At 46.7% G+C, this 21,700-nt stretch overlaps 5 protein-coding genes across 12 annotated transcripts; 4 read left to right on the top strand and 1 right to left on the bottom strand.

The window, feature by feature from the left end:
• Positions 1 to 1,606: 1,606 nt before the first annotated feature.
• flap (flapper) lies at positions 1,607 to 9,652 on the top strand. 5 transcript variants are annotated; one of them, NM_001274205.1, is made up of 4 exons: positions 1,607 to 2,159; positions 6,354 to 6,617; positions 8,868 to 8,999; positions 9,079 to 9,652. In NM_001274205.1, exons 1-4 carry the CDS (start codon positions 2,060 to 2,062, stop codon positions 9,504 to 9,506), a joined length of 924 nt encoding a protein of 307 aa, NP_001261134.1. In that variant the 5' UTR covers positions 1,607 to 2,059; the 3' UTR covers positions 9,507 to 9,652. The 5 variants fall into 5 exon arrangements, with proteins under 5 accessions (NP_001261134.1, NP_001163245.1, NP_001261132.1 ...); NM_001169774.2 differs by having other exon boundaries at positions 8,424 to 8,999; positions 9,082 to 9,652; NM_001274203.1 differs by having other exon boundaries at positions 7,098 to 8,999; positions 9,082 to 9,652.
• Positions 9,653 to 9,745: 93 nt separating this feature from the next.
• CG44163 (uncharacterized protein) lies at positions 9,746 to 10,346 on the top strand. Its single transcript, NM_001274202.1, has 3 exons — positions 9,746 to 10,028; positions 10,085 to 10,166; positions 10,221 to 10,346. Exons 1-3 carry the CDS (start codon positions 9,813 to 9,815, stop codon positions 10,277 to 10,279), a joined length of 357 nt encoding a protein of 118 aa, NP_001261131.1. The 5' UTR covers positions 9,746 to 9,812; the 3' UTR covers positions 10,280 to 10,346.
• Positions 10,347 to 10,449: 103 nt separating this feature from the next.
• Positions 10,450 to 11,718, top strand: CG43393 (uncharacterized protein). The gene is made up of 3 exons (NM_001259527.2): positions 10,450 to 10,714; positions 10,769 to 10,850; positions 10,928 to 11,718. The coding sequence occupies exons 1-3, from the start codon at positions 10,478 to 10,480 to the stop codon at positions 10,990 to 10,992; spliced, it is 384 nt and encodes a 127-aa protein (NP_001246456.1). The 5' UTR covers positions 10,450 to 10,477; the 3' UTR covers positions 10,993 to 11,718.
• A 695-nt stretch (positions 11,719 to 12,413) lies between these two features.
• CG13502 (uncharacterized protein) lies at positions 12,414 to 15,359 on the top strand. Of its 2 annotated transcripts, none has more exons than NM_001259526.2 (2): positions 12,414 to 12,690; positions 14,575 to 15,359. In NM_001259526.2, the coding sequence occupies exons 1-2, from the start codon at positions 12,562 to 12,564 to the stop codon at positions 15,247 to 15,249; spliced, it is 804 nt and encodes a 267-aa protein (NP_001246455.1). In that variant the 5' UTR covers positions 12,414 to 12,561; the 3' UTR covers positions 15,250 to 15,359. The 2 variants fall into 2 exon arrangements, with proteins under 2 accessions (NP_001246455.1, NP_611637.1); NM_137793.2 differs by lacking the exon at positions 12,414 to 12,690 and adding an exon at positions 13,720 to 14,412.
• Positions 15,360 to 15,373: 14 nt separating this feature from the next.
• Positions 15,374 to 20,965, bottom strand: Synj (Synaptojanin). Of its 3 annotated transcripts, none has more exons than NM_001259525.1 (4): positions 20,378 to 20,456; positions 18,504 to 20,066; positions 16,217 to 18,436; positions 15,374 to 16,149 (listed from the first exon to the last, which is right to left on the bottom strand). In NM_001259525.1, exons 2-3 carry the CDS (start codon positions 19,959 to 19,961, stop codon positions 16,238 to 16,240), a joined length of 3,657 nt encoding a protein of 1,218 aa, NP_001246454.1. In that variant the 5' UTR covers positions 19,962 to 20,066; positions 20,378 to 20,456; the 3' UTR covers positions 15,374 to 16,149; positions 16,217 to 16,237. The 3 variants fall into 3 exon arrangements, with proteins under 3 accessions (NP_001246454.1, NP_726155.1, NP_569729.1); NM_166505.2 differs by lacking the exon at positions 20,378 to 20,456 and adding an exon at positions 20,603 to 20,698 and having other exon boundaries at positions 15,620 to 16,149; NM_130462.4 differs by lacking the exon at positions 20,378 to 20,456 and adding an exon at positions 20,936 to 20,965 and having other exon boundaries at positions 15,720 to 16,149.
• Positions 20,966 to 21,700: the final 735 nt, after the last annotated feature.

Raw genomic sequence — 21,700 nt, 5'->3', positions numbered from 1 at the left:
TCGCAGTGGCATGGTTTTCGGGGCTATTCCAAATAGATATCATTCAAAGATATATTTCTCAGGAATAAGCTTTTTTAGAGATTATAGAATTTAATATTATATATACTGCTACAATTTATGTGAACCCCTTTCCTCAAACTACGCCCATTTGCACCAACTGATGGGGCGAGGAAACTCTTTTTGAAGCTCTTTTGATCGTCGAAAGCCAAATGCCGGTACAAATGCTCAAATGCGGAACCAATAAGCTGACATAATTTTTTGTGATGGGCGCTGAAAAAAAAAGAAGATTTGCTCGGGCCAAATGATAATTACATTCCAGAGACATCTGAAGATATGGTCACGGTTGGCTTTCGAATGCGATCATTACCGCACTTAAGTTTGAAGACCATAGAAGATGGTTATTCAAGGACGTAACAGAAACATATCGTTGATACTAAAGTACGAGACTATTGAACTACCTTCTATATGCAAAATATGAAAAGAATTTCATATGGGGGGCGATCATAAAGGTGATGACTTATGAGCACGAGGTGCGATGATCTAATCACCGGTCGCGTCAATAGCCGGGCGGGCCGAAATGCCAAAAGTTCATCGATCACTGACACCGCCGACCAACTCAACGCATCTTTACTGAACGCTGATCTGCCAAAAGTCTGATCGATCGATCGATTGGTTCTCTGACTCAGACCAGTCAAGAACCCAATGCACTGAGCCAGACTGAAACAGGCAAGTTTGAAATGTGTTTATGTCAACGCCGCGATTGTCAAATATTGTATTAATGAATTGAGATGGAGTCGAGAACAACAAGAACTCGCTGTGGGAACAGGATCTGGCGAATCTGTGGCACATGGAAGGCATAACTTATGCATTGTTAGCATAATAATTTTCCAAAAATCAAGCCAAACCTGTCAAAATAAACAAACCGAACGGAGCACATTCGTTTTCAATAACCATTTGCATTTCGTGTGTGTTTAATTTATGCGAAAGTTGTGTCTATTTGGGAGGCGATTTAGCTATTGTCTTGTAAATCATTTAGCGAATAGCACTAATGTTAGGCGACTGTTAGCTGGATGTTAATATTAACACCTTATCGAAATGCGGGATCAACTTCTATTTTGGTATGCTTGCTTCGTTGATATTAATATATAATACATATTACATATATTATCTTGTTCGTCATATCTACTAATCTCATAAAGATATTCGTGCTATAGACGCATTTTTAAGATAACACAAAAGTTGGCTTACAGGGGTTAATATCTGAATCCGATCATGTTGCTCGGCTGACCTTGAACGTCATTGGCAGTGCGTCAAAGTGTGGCGAGAGACCAGTATGCAAAAAAAAACTGATCACCTGGGGTAATTAAAATAATTATTTTGCACTCTTTTCCGGTTGATAGTAGTACACACACACATGGCGATCAGAAGGGTTGGAAAATTCGGGGGGAAGCTGAAAAAGGCTCTTGAATAGATAACGCTTTCGCGCGTTCGAAATTCCCATTTTTCCCAACTTACTTACTTGACACTCTGCCGCCGTCGCAGTCGGCGTCGCTGGCGACGTCGCGGCTTTAGCCAAGTCGAGCTTGGAGCAGCGGCTCTTGGCCAAGTTTATTGAAAGCGCAGAATCCGTGAGCTACGGACGTGTTTCGCTCGAGCGCATCGCGCATCTCCCAGATACGACCTACGATCTCCATCGCTCTTGCTCGCTCGCACCGCCGCCCTCCGCGCATAGCACCCTCTCGCTCGCGCACCGAAGTGATCGTGATATCGTGCCGCGGATTTTATTCCGATTGAGAAAAGGCGGTGAAAATATTACACATTATAGTTGTCGGCTTCGATTGCGACGCCTGCGATTTTGTCATCGCGATCATTGTTGGCCGGATCGACGGCTCCTACGCGATATAATTGTATTCCCGCCGATCTCGCTGCCATCCCCTTTGGGCAATGCCCAATTCCAAATTGTTAATTGCGTGACAAATTCGAAAAGGGGTTAATATATAAAGAGAAATAATACGAGCAGTAAGCCAAAACGCGAAGCTCCGTGCTCACCCACGAGATAATGCAGTTCGATCCGAAGACACGATGCGGTGGCAGCGTGGTTAGCTTTACCGTTATGCTGCTGCTGATCATCGGCGCCGATTTCGCCGCTGGAAGGCCTGGTATTAAATTAAAGCAGCCTATATAGATATAAACTAAGGCGATTGCAATTGCGATTGCGATTGCGCTATCGGATCGCATATTCAATTCGCACCAGCATGCGAATCGGATTTTTGAAACGGCGATCCTCTTCGCTTTTTTTTTGTCTTTACCTCTTTCCTATTTGCGGTTTACGTTTTAAATGTTATGTGTGCTTATTGCGTTTTTTTCTGGAAGAAGCTACAAGTTTATGGGTGACATACAAAGTTATAGATATTATAAATATATGGCATAAATATTATGCCAGTCAAACCTGCTTGAGTAACATTACCATCTATGAATATTTTATAACTTGTGTATAGAATAGCACACCCATGACTTTCAGCTTCTTCTTGACGTTGTTATCTGTAACTAATTTTACGATTTTATCTCGATCCTACTAAGATTTATTCTGAACTGATCCCGAGCCCCCCTCCCCCTTCCTCTGTCTATGAATATCTGTTAGAAATTCCAATTCTTCACTCACTTTTTGCATATACAATCTCACCCTCACTTTCCATTTGCATTTGCATTTCCAAAACTCACCGGTGCACAAGTTCGAACTCACCCCACAGTTAACTTCGATCGTGATCGTGATCATGACCCACATCGGTGGGTAGGCAAGTGCTATCCCACAGCTAACAACTAATGACAGTTGCACCAATAGAACACTCACTGGGTCTGAAATCAATTGAAATATTGGCTAATTTTTATTTAGGATGTCAATACATATATGGAACCACTTTGTTTATGGATGTCCACAGAGAAGAGTATATCTTAAAATACTAATTTTTTCAGAGAAGTGCATTCTCTTGACTTGTCCCGAAGGCTTATGCATGCAATTAGCCTTCGCCGTTGAAGAGCCTTTATAAATGCAGCCTTAAGCTGTTTTTGTTTGACAAACAAACTGAAGAACTGGGTGCTGATCATTAAGTTTTTTTTGGACTGAAAGCGAAATCAGGTAGCCGCTGTAAAAACAAACAGCGAAGTTCCCAAAGGCAAAGCCGTAAGAAAAACGAAATTCGAGAAGAGCCGTTGTGAAGAGGCCCCCGAAGAAAACCCAAAACCAAAGCCAAAACTCCAACTCCAATCTCAAGACGAAACTGAAACCCAGAGCTCCAGCAAGTGGAGTTACGTAAGCTGAAGATAACGTGACTGGCAAGGCTTCGGCGATGTCGTTGTCGATCCGTCTTCCTCTTGGCGTTTGGGGGGTTAAAGGAGGGGTTAAACGACCTCTGGAATGGAGTCCCTTGGGGGGTAGTCCATGTAGTTCATAAATTTAGCGACGCTTTTGTCAAGACGATCTGTTAACTAAGTTGTTTACACCAACTAGAGACTAATGTCGGGGCGCTCTTTTTGGGTCATGGGGCCACAAGCAAGAAGCTGTGACAAGAAACTGAGGATTTCGAGAATGAATGTACCAGAAAACGGTTTAAAGACTTGGCCAAAACCCATTGACCAACTAGACAAGTTAATTGGCTACTAACAATTAAAACCAATCCATAAACTTAGAGCTCATTCAAAGCACCCATGATGGAAATATCATTGGAGCCTAATGGTTTTGTTTGGCACGAAATAGTTATATTTCGGTCGCGGTTTTCATATTCGGCAATCAATGAACCCATCATAATGAATGGACCCGTACGTGATAATTAGCGAATTCGCACGGATCTGAAATGGGTAATCGTGCCTCACTTTCGCGTGCCTTGATTTATGATTCAGTCGCAGATTATCGTAATTAAAACACAATAGGATATCAACCAGTTATGGATATAGATGAAGATATGTAGACACATGAGTGGCGGCAGTTTGGAGTTTCGACATAGCCAACTAACTCTTGCCAATTTATCAAAGACAGCCGACACATTCCAATCTATATAGAATTGGTTCTGGGGCCATTCTAAACCGCAAATATTTATTCATTTATGGGAGAGTTCGGTTTCCGTTTTAGTCAACTTGCCCCTTGACATTTTTGAGCCAATCACAATTGAATCATATTTCATCTGGCTATTTCAAGTGCAATAAACACATTTCGTTTCTCATCGAAGTATAATTTACAAGTTGGGATTGTGTTTTGGCGATTTGGCACGGCATTTGACACATTTCGTTAGCCGTTTCTGTGTGGGATGACAGCCCAATATGTCGATACCTCCAAGGTCTGCGAGATGATATAAACGAAGATTAATAAAAATCCATTACAATTTTTGTTCGCTGATTCCGGCGAAGGTTGGCCAGGCACAGAAACATGTCAAAATCAAGAAGATGGTAAACAAACTGTAAAATTGGCAAGTGCAAAATGTTTTCAACAGAAATACCCATTGTCTCTAGGTGGGTGCAGATGTCGTGAAGCCGTCAATCAATTAAAAATTAAATTCAATAAACATAAACAGTGAGGGAGATGGCGATGGTGATGGAGATGGAGATGTCGATGCGAATGAAGATTTCGCTGGAGACAAGCAAAATTAATTGGCCTGAACTTGAGCACCGTTTGCGGCGGAAGTGTGGGGAATTTCGATAATTTCGGCATAATCCGCGAGATACGAGATATAACACTTTCGGCCGCCAGCCGTGACGCAAATCATCTTCACTATCTCTGAGCATTCAAGTTAATGAGGGGCCGAGTTGCAGGCGAAAGTTCAGGGCTTCCTGATAGACGGCCAAGCCCGTCCGTCCCAAAATGCAAATGAATCCCAATTGCTCGTGGCCATAGAATTGAGATATGCACATGTGCTTAGCAGCCGGAACTGACTTGGCTGGCAAATTCGAAGCAACGCCCACCGCGATCTGGCTTAGTCACATTCAAGTTGACCGCAGAGCAGAAACAGCATTTCCAGAATTCCCCAATGCCAGCCTAATTAAAATATTCTACATATACAGTATACACACAATTTATTCAGTTATTCCGCTGCAAACAGGAATCGAGGCGCAGATCAGAAATCAGAAGCTGGCTGAGAATCTTTCAGATATCCAAGGAAATTATTATTAATTATACGAGCATGGCACGAGCGCCGCACAATACCCACAGCGAAAATAACAAAATCGTTGTCAGTGCAATCATTAGCCATTAATTCGGTTGTTGTTGCTGTCAAAGCCAGCTGTCACATGGATTCCCCGATTCCCAGACTCCCAGCGACAAAACAATGAGTGTTCATTTCATAAAAAGCCATTCCACAATCGCACAGTGCGTTTCAAGAGTGTTAGGCTACGTTTCGGATTGACCCTTTAACGTCAAATTGCACAGAAAGAGTCACTAATGTGTGTTAATAAATTACTTATCTTTTTCACGAAGTATAAACAATGGGATTTTCAACTACGATTTGTTATATAAGATATTTACTAGGCAAATTGTCGCTTAAATGTTGAATTATCTTTAGTATTTTATGTTTGGATGACACGAAACGCACAGTATGCCATAGAGCCCTTTTGCATGATTCCAGTGACCAGCTGAAACGAAAGACTTAGGCAACGAACTTGATGGTTGCACACCTGTCACACCCACACAATCACACACACACGTACATTGACTAACCTGCCTGGGTAACTTTTAAAATTGAATTTTATCTGGTGGCGGACCTTTGTGTAACTAACAGTAACCATCGCACACCAGCCACACATCACAACAACCGCAGCAGCATCAAGCAAACCCAAAACCAAATGTATGGCCCATCTCAGTCAATGTCAATCAATCAGCCGCCGCGGCAGCCAAATTGCCCAAGAGCCGCCCACAGCTGCCTCATCTGTCACCCAACCACCAGCATAGCCACCGAAAATGCTCCTCACCCACCATTCAGCATGCACCCAATGGGAATGCGAGTTCGACTTTAACTTGAAAAGAGCCCTTTGGCTAGATACATTTTAATTAATTGCTATATTCTTTTGAAATTAAATATATTCTTGTTCGAAAATGAATCAAAACATTTTACTTCTAGATTAAATATTTCCATACATTTTGTATCTAATATAATTAGGTAAACACAAGTTTAAAGTTTGAAAAGTACTATTTCCGAGGTGTCATGTATCGTCTTCATTCAATCTCTCACTGCGCCACTCTGTCATATTCCCACTTGCTACTTCCACTTGCTATCTTCACTTGCCACTTCCACGCCTTTCCAAAGCTCAAAAAAAAAAGCAGCCGCAGCCACAACGAGACCCACCACATTCTGCTCCCCCTCCAACAGATGTGCGCGAGTCGCCCTTCGCCCTCAATCTGCAGCCTCCGCTGCTGCAGTCGGACGTGACCTTCAGTTCAGGCCAGGGGGGTGGTGCCGGGCCGAAGGCCATCGACAGCTACGGCAACCCCATCGACGCCCTGCGACCCATCGATACGCCCGACGGGCGCAAGGTGGTCAGCGCCCAGGGCGTTCAGTTTGAGATACCCACATACGCCTCGGGAATCACGGAGATCCGGCGGCCGGCCGATGATCTTCTGCCGCCACACATTGGTGAGTTGACCTCCACGCGAGCAGCGGCTGCCAGCGGTGCCACCAGCAGAACGGAAACGGAAATGAGGACCAGGACGTTACACGAAACTAAAACTAAAACCGAAAACAATGCCTCGACAGCACCGCACACAACCAGTAGTCGTAGAAATAGTATAAATAGCACTAGCACCCGCACCGCACTAGCCGCACCCATTAGCACCACTAACAAGCTGGCCAAGCGTGAATCGCTGGGCGTCCAGTTCCCCATTGCACCACCCAGTAACCGCCACGCCCCACCCCCCTTCTCACTGATCAAACTGAATCCCTTTGCCGCCCTGGACTCTCCAATCACCCAGATCGGTACCCACTCGAGTCCAAGTCCACTTCCCAGTCTCTGTCCCAGTCCCAAGCACAGCCCTATTGCCAGTTCCCTAGCCACAGCCACAGTCCCAACCAACGCGAATTGCTCGAAATACTCAATTCCGAATCCTCTCCAATCAGATGCCATCGCTGTGGCCCTGGAACCCAGCACCGATCAGAAACCGAATCCGAACTCATTCACTGGCACAGCATCAGCATCTGCACCAGCACCACTTCCAGCCACATCATTAACACCGCCCCTCCATGATCCACCATCACCCGACACGACGACCACTGCGGATGTGGAGGTGGAGCAGGCGCACCTGGTGCCGCTCCCACAGGAGGAGAAGGAGGTGGAAACTCTGCCCGATTATATCCGGGAGCTGCAGCGCGAGGATGCAAACATAGGAGGTCCTGTGGAGTGGAAACCAGCAGCCGATGGAGCACCGCTCAGTGTGATTGCTTGGGATCTGTTGCCACCGCATCAAAGCCAGGATAATAAGGATCAGGCTGAGGAGCCAACTATCATTACTGAAGCGCAGCAGCAACCTGCTAAAAAGGTCCAGGGTATTGTGGATCCCATAAGTCACAACATTCGCATCAGTCTGAGTAGTGGCAATGCTCTAAGCCCGGTGGCACCAACGGCGCAACTCCAGGCACAGCCGCAGGACAACCTAAATAACGATGGACCGGCCGATCATGGCACAAATGCCCATGTGGGCACAACCACACCCAGCAATCCGGGTCGTTTCCCAAATCGCCAGAGAGGCACAGCGCACTACAGCACCACCAGGAGCAGTAGTACCACCCTAAGACCGCGCATCAGCACCACAACCAACAAGGCCACAACAACCACAGCTGGGACCACAACAACCACGCCCAGGACCACTACAACTACAGCTAGGACCACCACAACCACCAGGAGGACCACAACTACCAGCACCACTACAGCGAAACCGGAAACGCGCACTGTCAACCCGGTAGCCAGTACTATTGGTACGACCGAGGATCCATCCACCTTCTATCGCTTGGAAAATGAGGAGGCCTATGCCTATACCCTGCCAACGTGGCTGCAGGAGGTCACCGATCCTGATCTGGATGTGGCCGTAACATTTGAAGTGCCCACTGATAATGATCAGTACAACCACACGCTGGCCAACGACTTGGAGCCACCATTTGAGCCCTTCGTAGATCTGGGAAACATTCAGCTGACACCACCACCCATTGACAGGCCAACCACTACAAGCACAACAACCACGACAACAACGACAACCACCACCACCACGCCGGCACCAACAACGACAACTACAACCACAACAACAACGCCACGAACAACGACAACCACAACCACTCGTCGTCCGAGCACGCAGCGAACTACCAAAGCACCCATAACATCCACTCACAGCACCCAAGAGCACCCAGAACCACCGCCAGTGAAACTGACCACAACCACCACCCATCACGCAGATAACACGCCGAAGGATTCGAGCAGCAGTGGCAGCAGCAGCACCACAACTTTCGTCAACACCACTCCAAGCCCGTTGGATGCTGGCAACCCATTCGATTCGGCCACCATTCCTGCCTGGCTGCGTGACTTCGACTATCCGGATGTCGGACCGGGCGTGCCCTTTGACCCGGACAACTTTGGAACAGCGTCGGCCAGCAGCACCCGTAACCCCACCAATCCGCCACGTCCCCCCACCGTCCCGCCCGTTTCCTCCGCTTTTCCATCCAAAGTCACGCTTCCGCTTCCAGGCAGCAGCATCAGTAGCAGTAGCAGTGAGGAACCACAGCTGGTACTCGTTCCGCCCGCTGACCGCGCGGAGGCCGCTTCTGGTTCCGACTCCCAATTCGGCCCCAATCCTGGACAACTGACCCAACCCACTTCCAACTCTGTCACGCCTTTTGCAGCCCGCTTCGAGCCATCGGCCAGCAGCTCCAGCTCCCAGAGCGTTGAACCCTTCCCGCCCAGCAAGGTGGAGTACACCAAGAGCGACGAGGGCAAGGTCATCAGCACGCCGGTCACCAACAATCAGCGAAAAAGTGAGTATATCTATAGGCACTCACAATAATCTACTTACCACACGTAAGTGAAATATTACTAAACATATGTTTTGTTAAGCAGCGGAGACTGTTGCACCTCCAGCTAGCAACACCGGGAAGTACACGGGAGGATTTGGTGCACCGCCTGGCCTACTGCGCCCACAGTCAACCAATCCCTCGGTCTCCAATTCGGGACCCAATTCCAATCCGAGACCCGGCTCCGACATCTATGTGGCTGGCAACCAACACGAGTTCAGCAGTGTTTTGAAGGCGAACAAGGCGCGACCCACCGTGAATCCGGGTCGCTACAACGGCGGATTCGGGGCGCCCACGGGAGTTCTTTCGCCTCAAGCGCAGGCGGAGCCACGTCCCTTCCAGCCAATTAACCAGCGAACGGAACACAGGGAACAGTCATCCGGTGGCAACAGGAGGACTGAGAGCCGTTTTGGTGGACCGCCTGGCATTCTCGTGCCCTTCGACAACGTGCAGCGAACTGGGGGGCAGTAGAAGGCAGTCCAGGAGTTCGCAAATACTTTAAATTATTTATAGCCCATGTACATGTACCTATGCTAGAGCTAAGTAAAGTAACTGACCCGCGGGTCACCACAGTACTTGCACAATAAAAAGTCTCGGAACTATACAGATAGTCGGATAAAACAGATCAGCTACAAGAATAAAGCCAATAATCTTATAGTGAAGGGAATCCCGGAATTCTCTGAACGTAGTACACTGGGAAAACAGCTCACTTTAAATACGCCAACGCGTCAGTCAGTATACACATATACACGTTCAGGATTAAGGAAGTGCTTTAAAATGTGCATTTATACACCGGACTGTTGCGCCATCTTCTATCCGATATGGTGCATATGTTTTGGAGCCGTAGGAATGTTGTTAGGAATATTAATGGCGACTTCGCATAGTCCCCATAGCGATGTGGTGTCATTTGCCTTTAGCATCGGATTTGCTGTACTCGTCATTGCACTAACCTACGTCATTGCTGGGATACTCATGATGCTTGGCGATAGACTGGCAAGTTCAAAGTTTACCTTATATGGCTGAATATTTTTTGTATTTTGTTTCAGCAGAACAATAAATCACTGTTTAAAACCGGCATAATCTTAAGCTACATTTATCCAATCATGTTTGCATTAGCCTTATACCCAATCAGTAAGCTACTGTTTTATCACTTGAGCACCTCTTTACTCCTTTTTTCCGCCTTAGTTGTCCACCTTGTCGCCATGGTATATCTGCACAGCTTTAAAAAGAATCGCTGGGGATAGCTTGGAACTACATCATATCCCAAATGATATTTAGAATGATATTGTAACCACGAATGATATTCACCTTTTAAATCTGTATAAATATATATATTACCAATCGGCAGCAAAATTAATCATAGCAACTTTTGAAAGCAAGTTCATCAGACATAAACATATATATATTATATATATATATATTGTCCACTACTTGCTTTTTTAATGTGCATGGTCACATCCGTATCCCCCGAAGTCTGCACCAGCTTCTATGCCACATGGTGCTTAGTTTGGGGGTCCTTGTTTGGGTTCGGTTACTCGTTCTTGCTCCTTGCCGATCTGATGGAAGTCGTAACAGTTGACAGAAATTTTCCGTTCCAAAGGACACTCAGGGTGGTCATTGCTGGTTTGGGACTTTCCTATCTTGGGGCGGGAATTTTAATGACTCTTGGCATAAAATACGTAAGTGATTTCCAGGGATCAATACTCATGATATATATTATATTACTTTTATAGAATAAGCCAATTGTGTTTAAATGTGGAAAGTTCTTGTGCTTAATATTTGCAATTGGTTCAATTCCGACTATAATCTTTCCTGGTAAGAACGATAATACAAATTGTTTGGGTATATATTTACTAATTCTTTGGGTCTTTTAAAAATTCCCTTAAATTTAGTTGTGCATTTCTGCACAATTCCCTGCTTGTGTCGGTATATGAAAAATCGATGGAACAAGGGCTAAACCTTGAAATGACACAGGGATCCGTGCTGCTGTTCAATGTTTTCAGGAATGAATGTTTAGATTTAAAATTTAATGGACCCTCAAAACTTGATCCCATTTTGAGCTTAGATAGCCAAGTGGCCCCGCATTCAACAGGTGGTTCGGCTGGTGCCTTGCATGCGGGCTGCTCCAATCAGGGAATCGAAGCCATTACAATCGGAGGTCGTGTCTGTTCAATTGGAGTTGTCGTAAACGCGAGTCGGCATTAAGGTCTTGCTCTACCTCCGCCGCCGAGGGGAGCAACTTGAGCAAATGCAAATATCATAATTTCCGACAGCACATCTGCAAGGTATCAGGCGCAGGGGAGCAGGCCACAAATGGAGCCCCACCTCCGGATCCGCCTCCAGATCCACCTCCACTTGCAAAGTCCAGGCCACCGTTACGAGGGCAGGACAAATAAAATTGTTTCGTCACGCCACCGCGAAGGTTGCCAGTCGCTGTCGGAATGAGGCTGGCGCACGCAAGACCAGGCCAACCGCCAACCGCCTGGAACCACCCACACCCAGCCACGAATCCATCCATCCATCCATACATCCACCAGCCCTAACCCACTTTCCCTCACGTGCTCCACCTTTACGACCTGCTCAAACATCAAGCTTATTTATTTACTCTAAAAACAATACCGGAAAATTAATAGCAATTTGTTGGGGTTCATAAATTTGTCGAAATAAATGTCCTTAACTGGCGAATGTACTTCCCCTCACTACCGCACCAACCCAAATGGGTGGAAGAGGGGTTCTTTCGGTGGTGGTGCTGCCAAATGGGTTTCACCTGCTGCAAATCGATTGTCTGACTCCTTCTCCGTTGGCCTTCTCTTATCAGCCGGGCTCGGGTGCGTGACTCCCCGTCCGGAGTTGGGTTTTAATTTTGATGACTTCAATTAACTGCGTGTAAATGCGGTGAATCCGCCTTTTCAGCGATCCAAAGTCTACACAGAAAGAAGGGATTATGTAAAAAACAATTGTTTGTTTTATATTTTTTTCGAGTTTTATTATTGTTAAAGTGAAATAGAGTTCATGTAACATGTATAATTGACACTGCACATTATGTGATCTAATCACCATAAACAAATAATTTTCTGTTATTAAAGTCACAGCTGATGACAAAATGAATCAGCTAGTAGATGTTTCATAACAAAAACTAATATTTTGTGGTATCCAAAGGATATTGTGGCTTTTCAGAATGCTCAGAAGGGTTTGTTGAGATATTAATGAAACTTTATTGAAGTTTATTGCTGCTTGTCAGCGCATGTAAACTGGTATACAAAGTAAAGAAAAGCCGGAACCCCTGAGTTGCAGCTTGTGATGGGGTGCCTTTTCCATGGATTGGGGGTCTAGAAGCGAGCCAAGTTGGGTCAAATGCAAAGTGAAGGCACATAATTCAGTTGCTCAACGACAACCGTCGCGTTCAGACGTCAATTTTAGACTACGGAGTGAAGAAGTCACAGGCTTGAAGGGTGAAAAATGTGAAACTACTACGATACACCATCTCAATAAGCCACTATAACTACTTAACAATACCGAATTTAAAATGCCGCGCAAGAAACCGAAGGTCGATACTCTCGAGGAGATCGAGACCAATATTAAACTGCTATGCGATCAATCCAATAACCACATGAAGGTTCGGGCCTACGAGAAGGCTTTGTTTGGATACAACCAGGTGTGTTGGGAAACTTACTAGCCACAGTTAAGACTAGGCAGAATTATTTCCATCAAATAATAAAGTGCAATTGGGAATACCATCTCCGAATTGCACTATAAATAATGTTTGATAAACTTTACACAAAGTGAATCATTTAAATTAGACACAGTTGAGGATATTTGAAACGGGTTTTATCGCATTTAAAAAATATGTAATTAAGATAAAAGTAATCTATGTACTTTTATTTAATTTCATAATTTTCGAAAAGTACATAAAAACGAAGGCGGTGATATTTTATGTGTTTCATTTTCACTTTTAAGCATTTAATGCTTTGTTCGTGAAGAAGGATAATCACTTAGCGGGAAAGGACATCCGCTAAAAGCTCCTGAAAGCTTCGCACAGGTTTTAGTTCACAACAAAGGAGCACAGTTTGACATTCTTAACGTAGTTGAACAAGCACCTGTAGAGTAACACCATATAGAAACACTATAGAAAGGCTTTTTTTATAGCCAAGATTGTTCAAGTGTTTAATGATAAGTTTTAGTTTACATTAAGGTTTTTTTGTTACATTTTTTTATATTACTCATACGACACGTATGCCAATTTATTCCTCTATGCTAGCAAACAAAAAACGTATTGAGAAAAGATACCGTTGATAGTTTTAGTGTTATAAAGGAGCTACTTTAATATGCGTAATTTTAAGGAAATTAAAGTCCCCCTCAAAACATATCAAGAAAGTTACTCATACGCCCCGTAAGCCAGTCATGGTTAACAAAATCCCAACTCGATTCCTTAAGCATTAACCAAAAAATTAGTTTAAAATATGATAATCTCGAGGACCACTGAGAAAAGAGGATAGATCGGAGTGGATATGCATTCTCACCTTCTAATAGGGCGTCCCCAAGGTCGTGACCCACATGGAGGCCATTGTTCTTGGCATTCACACCGCCAAACGACACGACACCTGGTGCCTGACACCTGATATGTAGCACCTGGCACAGCACGAGTGGTTGTTTTGTTATCGATTGCTAACCCATTTGGTGGCGCCAGTTTCCTGGCAACAACCCATTATAGCGCCAATCAATTGGCTAGTGATTTGGTCAGAAGTTGAGTTTTTTGGATTACTCCAATCGTCGGACGTTGAAGATTCTTCCCAGCGATTGCCAAGGGTATTATAAGGATATGTCGAACGTGCTGAACACCATTCTTGCTGTGGACAAGGAGCAGGAACTGCTGCAAAGCTTCATACGCACCGGAGCAGCGGCTGAGGAGGAGTCACAGGATGAGACCAATCGGCGGTCCAAGGGTCGCTCCCACAAGCCTCCCATCTGGGAGAGGCGCGAGTCCACTGATCGGGGCGGACGCGGTGCTGGACGGGATGGAAAGCAGGGGGATGACGGAGGAGCTGGGGGAGGAGCAGGAGGCGACGCTGCGGGCGGCAAGCGGGGCAATCGCATTGAGGCCGAACTTAGGGCGGCACGCAAAAAGATCGAGGAGCAGATCGCCAAGAAGAAGAAGCCCAAGGAGAACTTCGTCGACTTCTACACGGACAAAGATCGGGCGGCAGCGGTCAGCGCTGGTGCATTTGACATCAAGCAGAGTCTCCAGATCAAGCAGAAGCAGGACCGCAACGAGGCACTGCTCATCCCGGACGAGGCGGACATCAGTTCGGTGATCGCACTGGGGCTCAAGGAGATCAAGAATGCCAATCCCGAGAACGCCATACACTTTTTTTGCAAGGTGCTCCTGGTTTCATTATTGGAACTGTTCAGATTTCAGAGTCATCTAGTTAAGCAGGTTTTCTCTTTTTAATAGAATCTATACCGCTGTTAAGTCCCGTTTAGTTTTCTAAGATCTGCCATAACATATTAAAAACTAGCTAACAAAACCTTAAAATTTCAGGCTCTTGAGCTGAATAGCACCGACATCAATGCTTTGATTTCGCGTAGCAAGTGCTACTTGTTGCTGGGCGAGGCTTCCAAGGCACTGCAGGATGCGGAGACGGCTCTTGGAGAGGACAAGAACAACATTCGGGCCATCTACCAGAAGGCTGAGTCGCTGTACTACCTCGGTCAGTTCGAGCAGAGCCTGATGTTCTTCCATCGCGGTCTGAGGGCTCGTCCGGAACTGGCTTTGTTTCGCCTGGGCGTTCAGAAAACGCAGGAGGCCATCGAGAACACCATCGGCAGCAAGCCGGGTCCACCAGGACCAACAGCATCTGTTCCCAAGAGCGGAAAGTCACGGAAGTCCGGCGAGGATACACCTAAATCCCAGGCAGCGGGAGCAACGGGGACCAGTGCCAGGACGCGGCAGAAACCCAGTCGAGCGGATCTGGAACGACGCAACGCCCGCAAGCTGCTGGGCGAACTGTGCGTGGACAAGGAGTACTTGGAGAAGTTGCTGCTCCATCCGGATTTGGTCCGCGCGGACACACACACGGAGAGCATCTCCGCGTACGCCCGCGAGGCGGTGGAGTTTCTCAACAAACGGCAGGAGTTCTGGCGCCAACAGCGTCCCTGCACGGCGCTGCCCAACCATAAGAACCTGCCCCATGACGCTCTGCCCAAATGGTTCTAGTCCATCCAGCTGCCCAATACTACTGACTTGTTCAGCTCCCGGTGTTAAGTTTCTGTTTGAATTGAGTTGGCTTGATAAGCTGGTATTGAATAAATAAATCAATTAATTACGAAAACTCTCAGGTAATTTTACTTGACTCTTGTATTGAGTTTTATTAACTTCCAATGCATTTTGCGAATATTCACTTGGAGCAGCGACTACGACGGTCCAACTTTTTTATTTTGTAGTATGCTACTTGGTTAATCTTAGGCGTAACTTCAACTTTTGAACAGAGCAATTGGAATTTCTCAATTACATTGATATATATTTGTAGTCAACTGAAACAGAAATCCGGATGTAGCCTCAAATTGACGGAATACAACGATAGTTTAACAATGTGGAATAATATGTAATTTATCTCAATAGTTGTTCAATAACAATGGATACATGTGTTTGGGTGTGTCGCTCGAATCGGAATCTTTTACAGAGTTCTATTGCTTCTTCAGTTTTTATAACTTTACTTCATAATTTGACTAGTACGGCTATAATTTATTTAAACATTACATTTATGCAGATTAGTGTAATACTTTGTCGCCCATATACTTCATTATATTCATTCTTCGCCCTCGGCAAATCCGGTGCAATTGGGTTGAGTACGTCTGGCCAGTAAGTAAAAAAAAAAAAAAGAGAGTACCGGAGTGGGGTAGTTTGGGCTTTAGCTATGTGGAACTTATTTGTTTACTTTAAATTCAGTTTGATTCCGGCTAGAAACTATCGAAACAAACAAACAGGTAGTAACATAGATTCCATGCGAAGTGCGGATATTGCCAGGAGTTCTCCTCCAGAGTGGCCCAATATATTCGAGTATATATAACATTAAATACAGCGATTCGGAATGCAATCGGAGTGCAAGACAGCGAGCTGTAAATATAGCCATTATATGATTAGTTGCGGATTACGCTTGATATTTCTTGAATTCTTAACCAACCCCGTGTGCGTAGCCTGCAGCTCAGTTGTTGGCGGGTCGCGTGGGCAGCGGTGGAGCATTGCCGCTCCTATTTGGTATGGGTGGTGGGCCCCTGCGATTCGGCAGCGGTGGCGGCGGGCCCATTGGTGCTCCTATCACTGGCGGCGGTCCAGCCGGCGGCGGATGGCGTGGCGCAGGCACATCCTCCTGAATCTCCTCGTAAATATTACTGGCGGTTTCGTAGGCGGTATCAGATGGAATCGGATCCTTGGGCGAACCGACTTGGCGCGTGGGCGTCGAGACGGGTGTGGCCTGCTTGCTCTGCATTTGGCGCGGCGGCGTCGGCGGACCGGAGAGCACAGCTGGAGCTGTGGGCGAAGTCTTTCCCGAAGAGGACGTCGAAGAACTAGCGGATACAAGTTCCGTTGGCGATTGCGATTTGGAGGATGGCGTGGTGTCCATTGCCGGCGGACGAGGCGGCGCCACCTGCGGCTGAAGCGGCGACGGAATTAGAGGTTGAGATTGCGGTTGCGGTGGCATCGGTGGCTTTGCCGGCTTGGGCACAATGCTGATGACCCCGACGTGGGGCAGGTGGCGTGGTGAGTTCTTTGGCGACATAGGCATTGGGGGACGGGCTGGGGGACGTGTGGGCGGCTGCTTGGGCCGCTGGGGCAACTCCGGCGTAATGGCCTGCAGGAGTTGTGCATGCTCTACAGGATTAGCGCACAGCGGTATGGTGTTCGTGGTGCATAGCTCTATCTCGCTGTCCACCAGATGCTGCCAGTCCTTTGACTTCAGCTCCAGGATAAGATCTAATCCGCATACTTGGATACTCTTCTTAGAAGACGCATTTAAAGCCGATTCTCCATCCCGAAATGTGACCCACATGGTGTCCTCCACATAGCGCACCAAAGTGACCTCTCCCATCTTGGATAGCTCGGTAATCAGGGCTGACATCACATTCTCGTCGTATATGGTTGGTCCATCCTCATCTCCAGTTGCTGAAGACTCCAGGACATGTACCACAATCGTGGAGTCCGGCGGACCCAGATCTCGGATAACCTGCTCGAATACAGCACGTCTCCGCTGCTGATCGATCTCCATTATCTCAGCATCAATAATAGCGATCACGGGTCTATGATCACTCTGCTTTAGCTCCGAACGACCGTAGTGAATCAATTTGCCGGGATTCCAGGCTGAGGCAGCAAAGTCGCCCTCGGCCAGCGCCTTCCTGCGACGCCAGAGAACCCGATCTGTCCAGGCGGGCGCTCGCTGTTTCTCCGAGGTGTCGTAGTCGTCGCTGAACAAATCATACTTGTACGTCGGGTCGAAAGTGATCTCTCCCTCGAGGAATTCGCCAAACACATTGCCAGCCTCCTGCTCCTTGCGCAATTGATCGAACTCGAGGACGGTTGAGAGATCTCCATTACGTACGCACTCCTTTAATTCGTCCTTCTCCATGTCGATGCGATAGTTGAAGTCGCCGCACCAAAACACCCAGTCGTGTGATTTTAGCGTCCTGCCCATCGGGAAGGCCAGCTTCCGGGTGATTTCCGCGTAGTCAGCGTTCCTTTCAGCCACCTGTGACTGTCCGGCTGCAAAGTGGGCACACACGAAGCACATGGAAGTACCATGAAGCACAAATCGAATGGCACAGGCACCCTTATTCCCAGTGGCACCACCCAATCCTGTCTTAACACAGTCGATGGCCACGTCCCGGATGTGCGGCGCGTGCTCCGGTCGGATGTAGATGTATAGGCACACGCCCACCAGTTGCTGGTATGTGAGCAGCACGTAGTCATTGTCCCGCGAGATCGTTTTCTGCAGCTCCTCGGCCCACAACTTGGCATTGTCGGTGCTGGCCGCCATTATGTTGGAAGCATTCAGATCCACAATCTCCTCGAATCCAATGGCGTAGATATCCACCGGATGATCGACGTTCTCCGACGGATTGTTCACATCTACAAGCGCCTTGGAGCGGGCAAGGGCATGGCAGTCGAGCAGCCAATCGGCCAGCGAATCCTTGAACACAATGCTGCGGAAGTGCTTGCCGCCGTTGACGTTATAGGTACCCACGGCTACACGTGCCATTCGAGGACGCACATATTCAGTGTAGCGCTTGCATAGCTCTCTCAACACAGTGGTAGGTGCATGCAACATATTGGAGGGCAGTAGGATGCGAGCCCGATCCGCAAGCTCCGAGCTAAGCGTGGAGCCCACTAGCAGGACATCAATGGCTTCCTAAATATGAAAAAACGGGAGTAATGTAAATAATAAATTGAATTTTTAATTGAAAACCACAATGTACCTGCTTTGAGTTGTCCAGTAGGTTATTTTGAATTGTTCTTGCTGCAGATCGCGCACCATCCATTAGTTTTGATCCCCCCTGGATGGCCCCGGTGCCGGCGTAGATCTTGCTGACCTCATTTCCGTTGTTGATCCACATCTGTCGGAAGATCTCCTCAAACCGCGAAATATTCTGCTGCTTGCCGCCCATTTTCAAAGCCTCTAGCTGGATACCGAGCGTGTCAAGCCCGAGATACGTCTGCACACAGTTTGTCCTGTCCAAACAGTCTAGGCAATTCGTGCGCACAACACCGAACTGCTCGCGCAACACCTGACCATTGGACGCGTGGAAGACGCCGTAGTTAGCACCGCAGGCTACGATCCGTTCCTTGAGCTTGGCCAGCGCCGAGAAATTGCCGCCGCGACACTCCTGATGATAGTCAAACACCACATGCGGCACATCCTTGTGGGCTGACATGCCGTGATGACGCTGGAACTCATTACTCAGCATGGCCTCGCCCTCCTTGCTGCCAACAAGGGAGCTGCCTAGCAGATTCACCACCGTCTGATAGCCGTAACGTTGCCTCATCATGCTCATGTGTCGATCAAAGGCGGCGGCCGATGTCTCGAATCCTCGTGATAGCTTCACCTTGTGCGAGCCAACCTGGACGCCTGGCTGTTCCCAGAAGAGTGGCACCGATCCTCGCGTCTGCACATAACTAGTAACATCGCCGTCCACGTAGATCACTTGCTCGGTTTCCACAAAGTTAGCCACATAGCCCTCATCGTTGGTACCACGGACATTGAAACGCGTGCCAGCCCGTTCGCAGCTCAGTCGGGAAATGATGGCGGCACGGGCCTGTTTGGCACCGATGTAGACGGTGCGCACTTCTACGGAGCCGCACATGGCTTGCAACAACCAGGACTGGCAATCGATACCGAAGCGCATCAGGTGGATGTGCATCATGCGATTCCAGAAGAAACGGTTGTCCGTCTCCTGCGTTTGCTGGCGTCGCTGGGCGCAAAGCGTAATATCGAACCGATACGATGACGCTCCGGATGCCGATGCACTGGCATTGGTGTGGGCAAAGTAGAAGGTGCCCGAGTTGAGCAGCTTGCGCACCTCGCTGATCTTGTCTTCGTTGGGCGCTGCATTTTGTAGCGAGACAAAAGTGGTTTGTGTGATCCGGAAGATCTCGATGTCGCCGATCTTGCCCATGGACACACAGCCGGTGACCAGCACCAGGAACAGCACGGTGCTCTCGCCGGCGTTTAGTTGGAGGGCACCCAGACATCCGTAGGCGTCGCAGACCTTGGTGTACTGCTTCCGGATGACATCCGTCTCCTGCTGGGTCAGCAGGGCCACCGCATGGGACTCGAACAGGATGCTGTCGCTCTTGTTCCGATGCTCCAGTAATACGCTGTGCGGCGAGGGGGCAATGGACTTCTCCAGCACACGGATCACCTTGGACATGGCCATCTTGTTGGTATCTCTCTTCCGTGTGTCTTCTTTTGAGTCGAGTAATGTGATTTCGTCCTTTACTGTCTGCAGTTTAAGTTTTGCGTCCAGCTAAAGCTAAGACATCTGTTGGTGGGGAAATACAATTTAATTGTGGGTGTATTTCACAAGTTACATTTTTAAAGGGTGTATCAGTTACATAATAGAGATCTATTATTTTTATAAGAATAGTACTTCGTTTTTAAGGTGTAGGTTTAATATTGGGATTCGTCGTTTGCAATGCTACAATTATAGGACTCATTCGATTTCAATTTATGAGCAACACTTTTAAAACTAATTTATCGTAATATTTTTTTTACTAAGTAATAAGTTATTATCAACTACGCTACATTCGTTGTTTTTTTAAGTTTTAAAAAATATTTTGGTGAGTGTTTTACTTGCTAAGTTAAGTTATTTTGTGCACTTCGTAATAGCTCAAATGAGCTCAAATTTGGGGTTAATTTAATACCACAAAGTTTTTGATTCTTTTAATTTTAGGATTTGCACGAGGTGAGTGGAAATGGGAAAGTTCAACTAGTACAACAGACACTTTGAACCGAAATGGCACTAAAATTTCGGGCGCCTGTTAAAAATCAATAGGCAACTCTTAAACATAAACAAACCGAAAAGCGGAGGAATTTTTCCAATATCTTCCGCCTCCCACTCAAGTTCACCCACACACGCACACACAGCAATGACATGCACCGGCGGCAGCTGTGCTCTCTCTCGCTCTCTCCCACTCACTGCTGGCGCGTGCGTGTGTTTGTGAGTGACTGATAAACATTTTTTGTGCATTCTATGGATTTTTCACGAGAAATTTGCACAGGCATTTGACTGTTTTTAGAGGCAGCCAACGAACGGCATGCTTGGCGACCACTTAAAAGAGGAAACACTAGATTTCACGAAACTATTGGCTCCTCAAATGAATTTTTTACGCCTCTTAATACTCCTAATACCTTTGTTTGCGATTTTATTGCAAAATTCTGGAGAGCTTTGGGTGGTATGACCGTATTTGGTAAGCCGGAAAACGACAGCATTCTATATGGCCTCGATAATTATCGAGCTGTTGACAGAGATCTGCGCGCCGAACTAAAGATTTGAATTTAAATTGTGTACTAAAACATCAAAGTCAAGTGTATTGACCACTTTTGAAGATTACGGCGGACACTTGACGATAGCCCGAGGCTAGGGGCTTCGCTCAGTGCCCTGAAGTATCTGAACCATTTTTCATCAAACTGGGACAAATATAGTCTTTATCTCAATTGTCCCAAAACTGCACACTTTTCAAATTATATGATAAGAAACGACCCAAAAAGTTGGCAATATTTCTGATGCTAAGATTACACTTGCGCTTCTTTCGGCAAACAGGAAGCAATTCAATGCTGTTTTAAGATAATTAGGTCTCAGAAACAACGTTTCATGGAGCTTAGTCACTCAAAATTGCATGCTACGATAGAATGTAGAACGCTTAATCGCCTACTGTTTGCATTGGTCCGTATGCACATATGGAATGTAATGATTATTTATTTATTGTTTCACTATGCTCTGATTTTTTTTTTGGCACTTCTCACGTGCGCACCATGCTCCTCCAATTCGATTAGATAGCCCCATTGCGGACATTTTGAGTAATCTCAATGGTCGCAACAAAACCTCTAATTGTAAATCACAGACAATCGGGTGATTCATTCCAATCCGCCTTATCAGAAACCGGAGGACGCAAA

This window comes from Drosophila melanogaster, chromosome 2R, assembly GCF_000001215.4.
Source record: "Drosophila melanogaster chromosome 2R".
Classification (NCBI taxonomy): Eukaryota; Metazoa; Arthropoda; class Insecta; order Diptera; family Drosophilidae; genus Drosophila; species Drosophila melanogaster.
Note: the sequence above shows the minus strand (reverse complement) of the source record. Positions and strands in the feature narration are given on the sequence as shown.

Bases quoted from the DNA above. Each gene is read 5' to 3' on its own strand.
- Synj (NM_130462.4), bottom strand. From the start codon at position 19,961: ATGGCCATGTCCAAGGTGATCCGTGTGCTGGAGAAGTCCATTGCCCCC. The intron at 18,437-18,503 runs GTACATTGTGGT...TTTCATATTTAG, and splicing joins TACTGGACAACTCAAAGCAG to GAAGCCATTGATGTCCTGCT.
- CG13502 (NM_137793.2), top strand. From the start codon at position 13,855: ATGTCGAACGTGCTGAACACCATTCTTGCTGTGGACAAGGAGCAGGAA. The intron at 14,413-14,574 runs GTGCTCCTGGTT...TTAAAATTTCAG, and splicing joins CCATACACTTTTTTTGCAAG to GCTCTTGAGCTGAATAGCAC.
- flap (NM_137794.4), top strand. From the start codon at position 2,060: ATGCAGTTCGATCCGAAGACACGATGCGGTGGCAGCGTGGTTAGCTTT. The intron at 2,160-6,353 runs GTATTAAATTAA...CCCCTCCAACAG, and splicing joins TTTCGCCGCTGGAAGGCCTG to ATGTGCGCGAGTCGCCCTTC. The intron at 9,000-9,081 runs GTGAGTATATCT...TTTGTTAAGCAG, and splicing joins CACCAACAATCAGCGAAAAA to CGGAGACTGTTGCACCTCCA.
- CG44163 (NM_001274202.1), top strand. From the start codon at position 9,813: ATGTGCATTTATACACCGGACTGTTGCGCCATCTTCTATCCGATATGG. The intron at 10,029-10,084 runs GCAAGTTCAAAG...TTGTTTCAGCAG, and splicing joins TGATGCTTGGCGATAGACTG to AACAATAAATCACTGTTTAA. The intron at 10,167-10,220 runs GTAAGCTACTGT...TTTCCGCCTTAG, and splicing joins ATTAGCCTTATACCCAATCA to TTGTCCACCTTGTCGCCATG.
- CG43393 (NM_001259527.2), top strand. From the start codon at position 10,478: ATGTGCATGGTCACATCCGTATCCCCCGAAGTCTGCACCAGCTTCTAT. The intron at 10,715-10,768 runs GTAAGTGATTTC...TTACTTTTATAG, and splicing joins TGACTCTTGGCATAAAATAC to AATAAGCCAATTGTGTTTAA. The intron at 10,851-10,927 runs GTAAGAACGATA...CCTTAAATTTAG, and splicing joins TCCGACTATAATCTTTCCTG to TTGTGCATTTCTGCACAATT.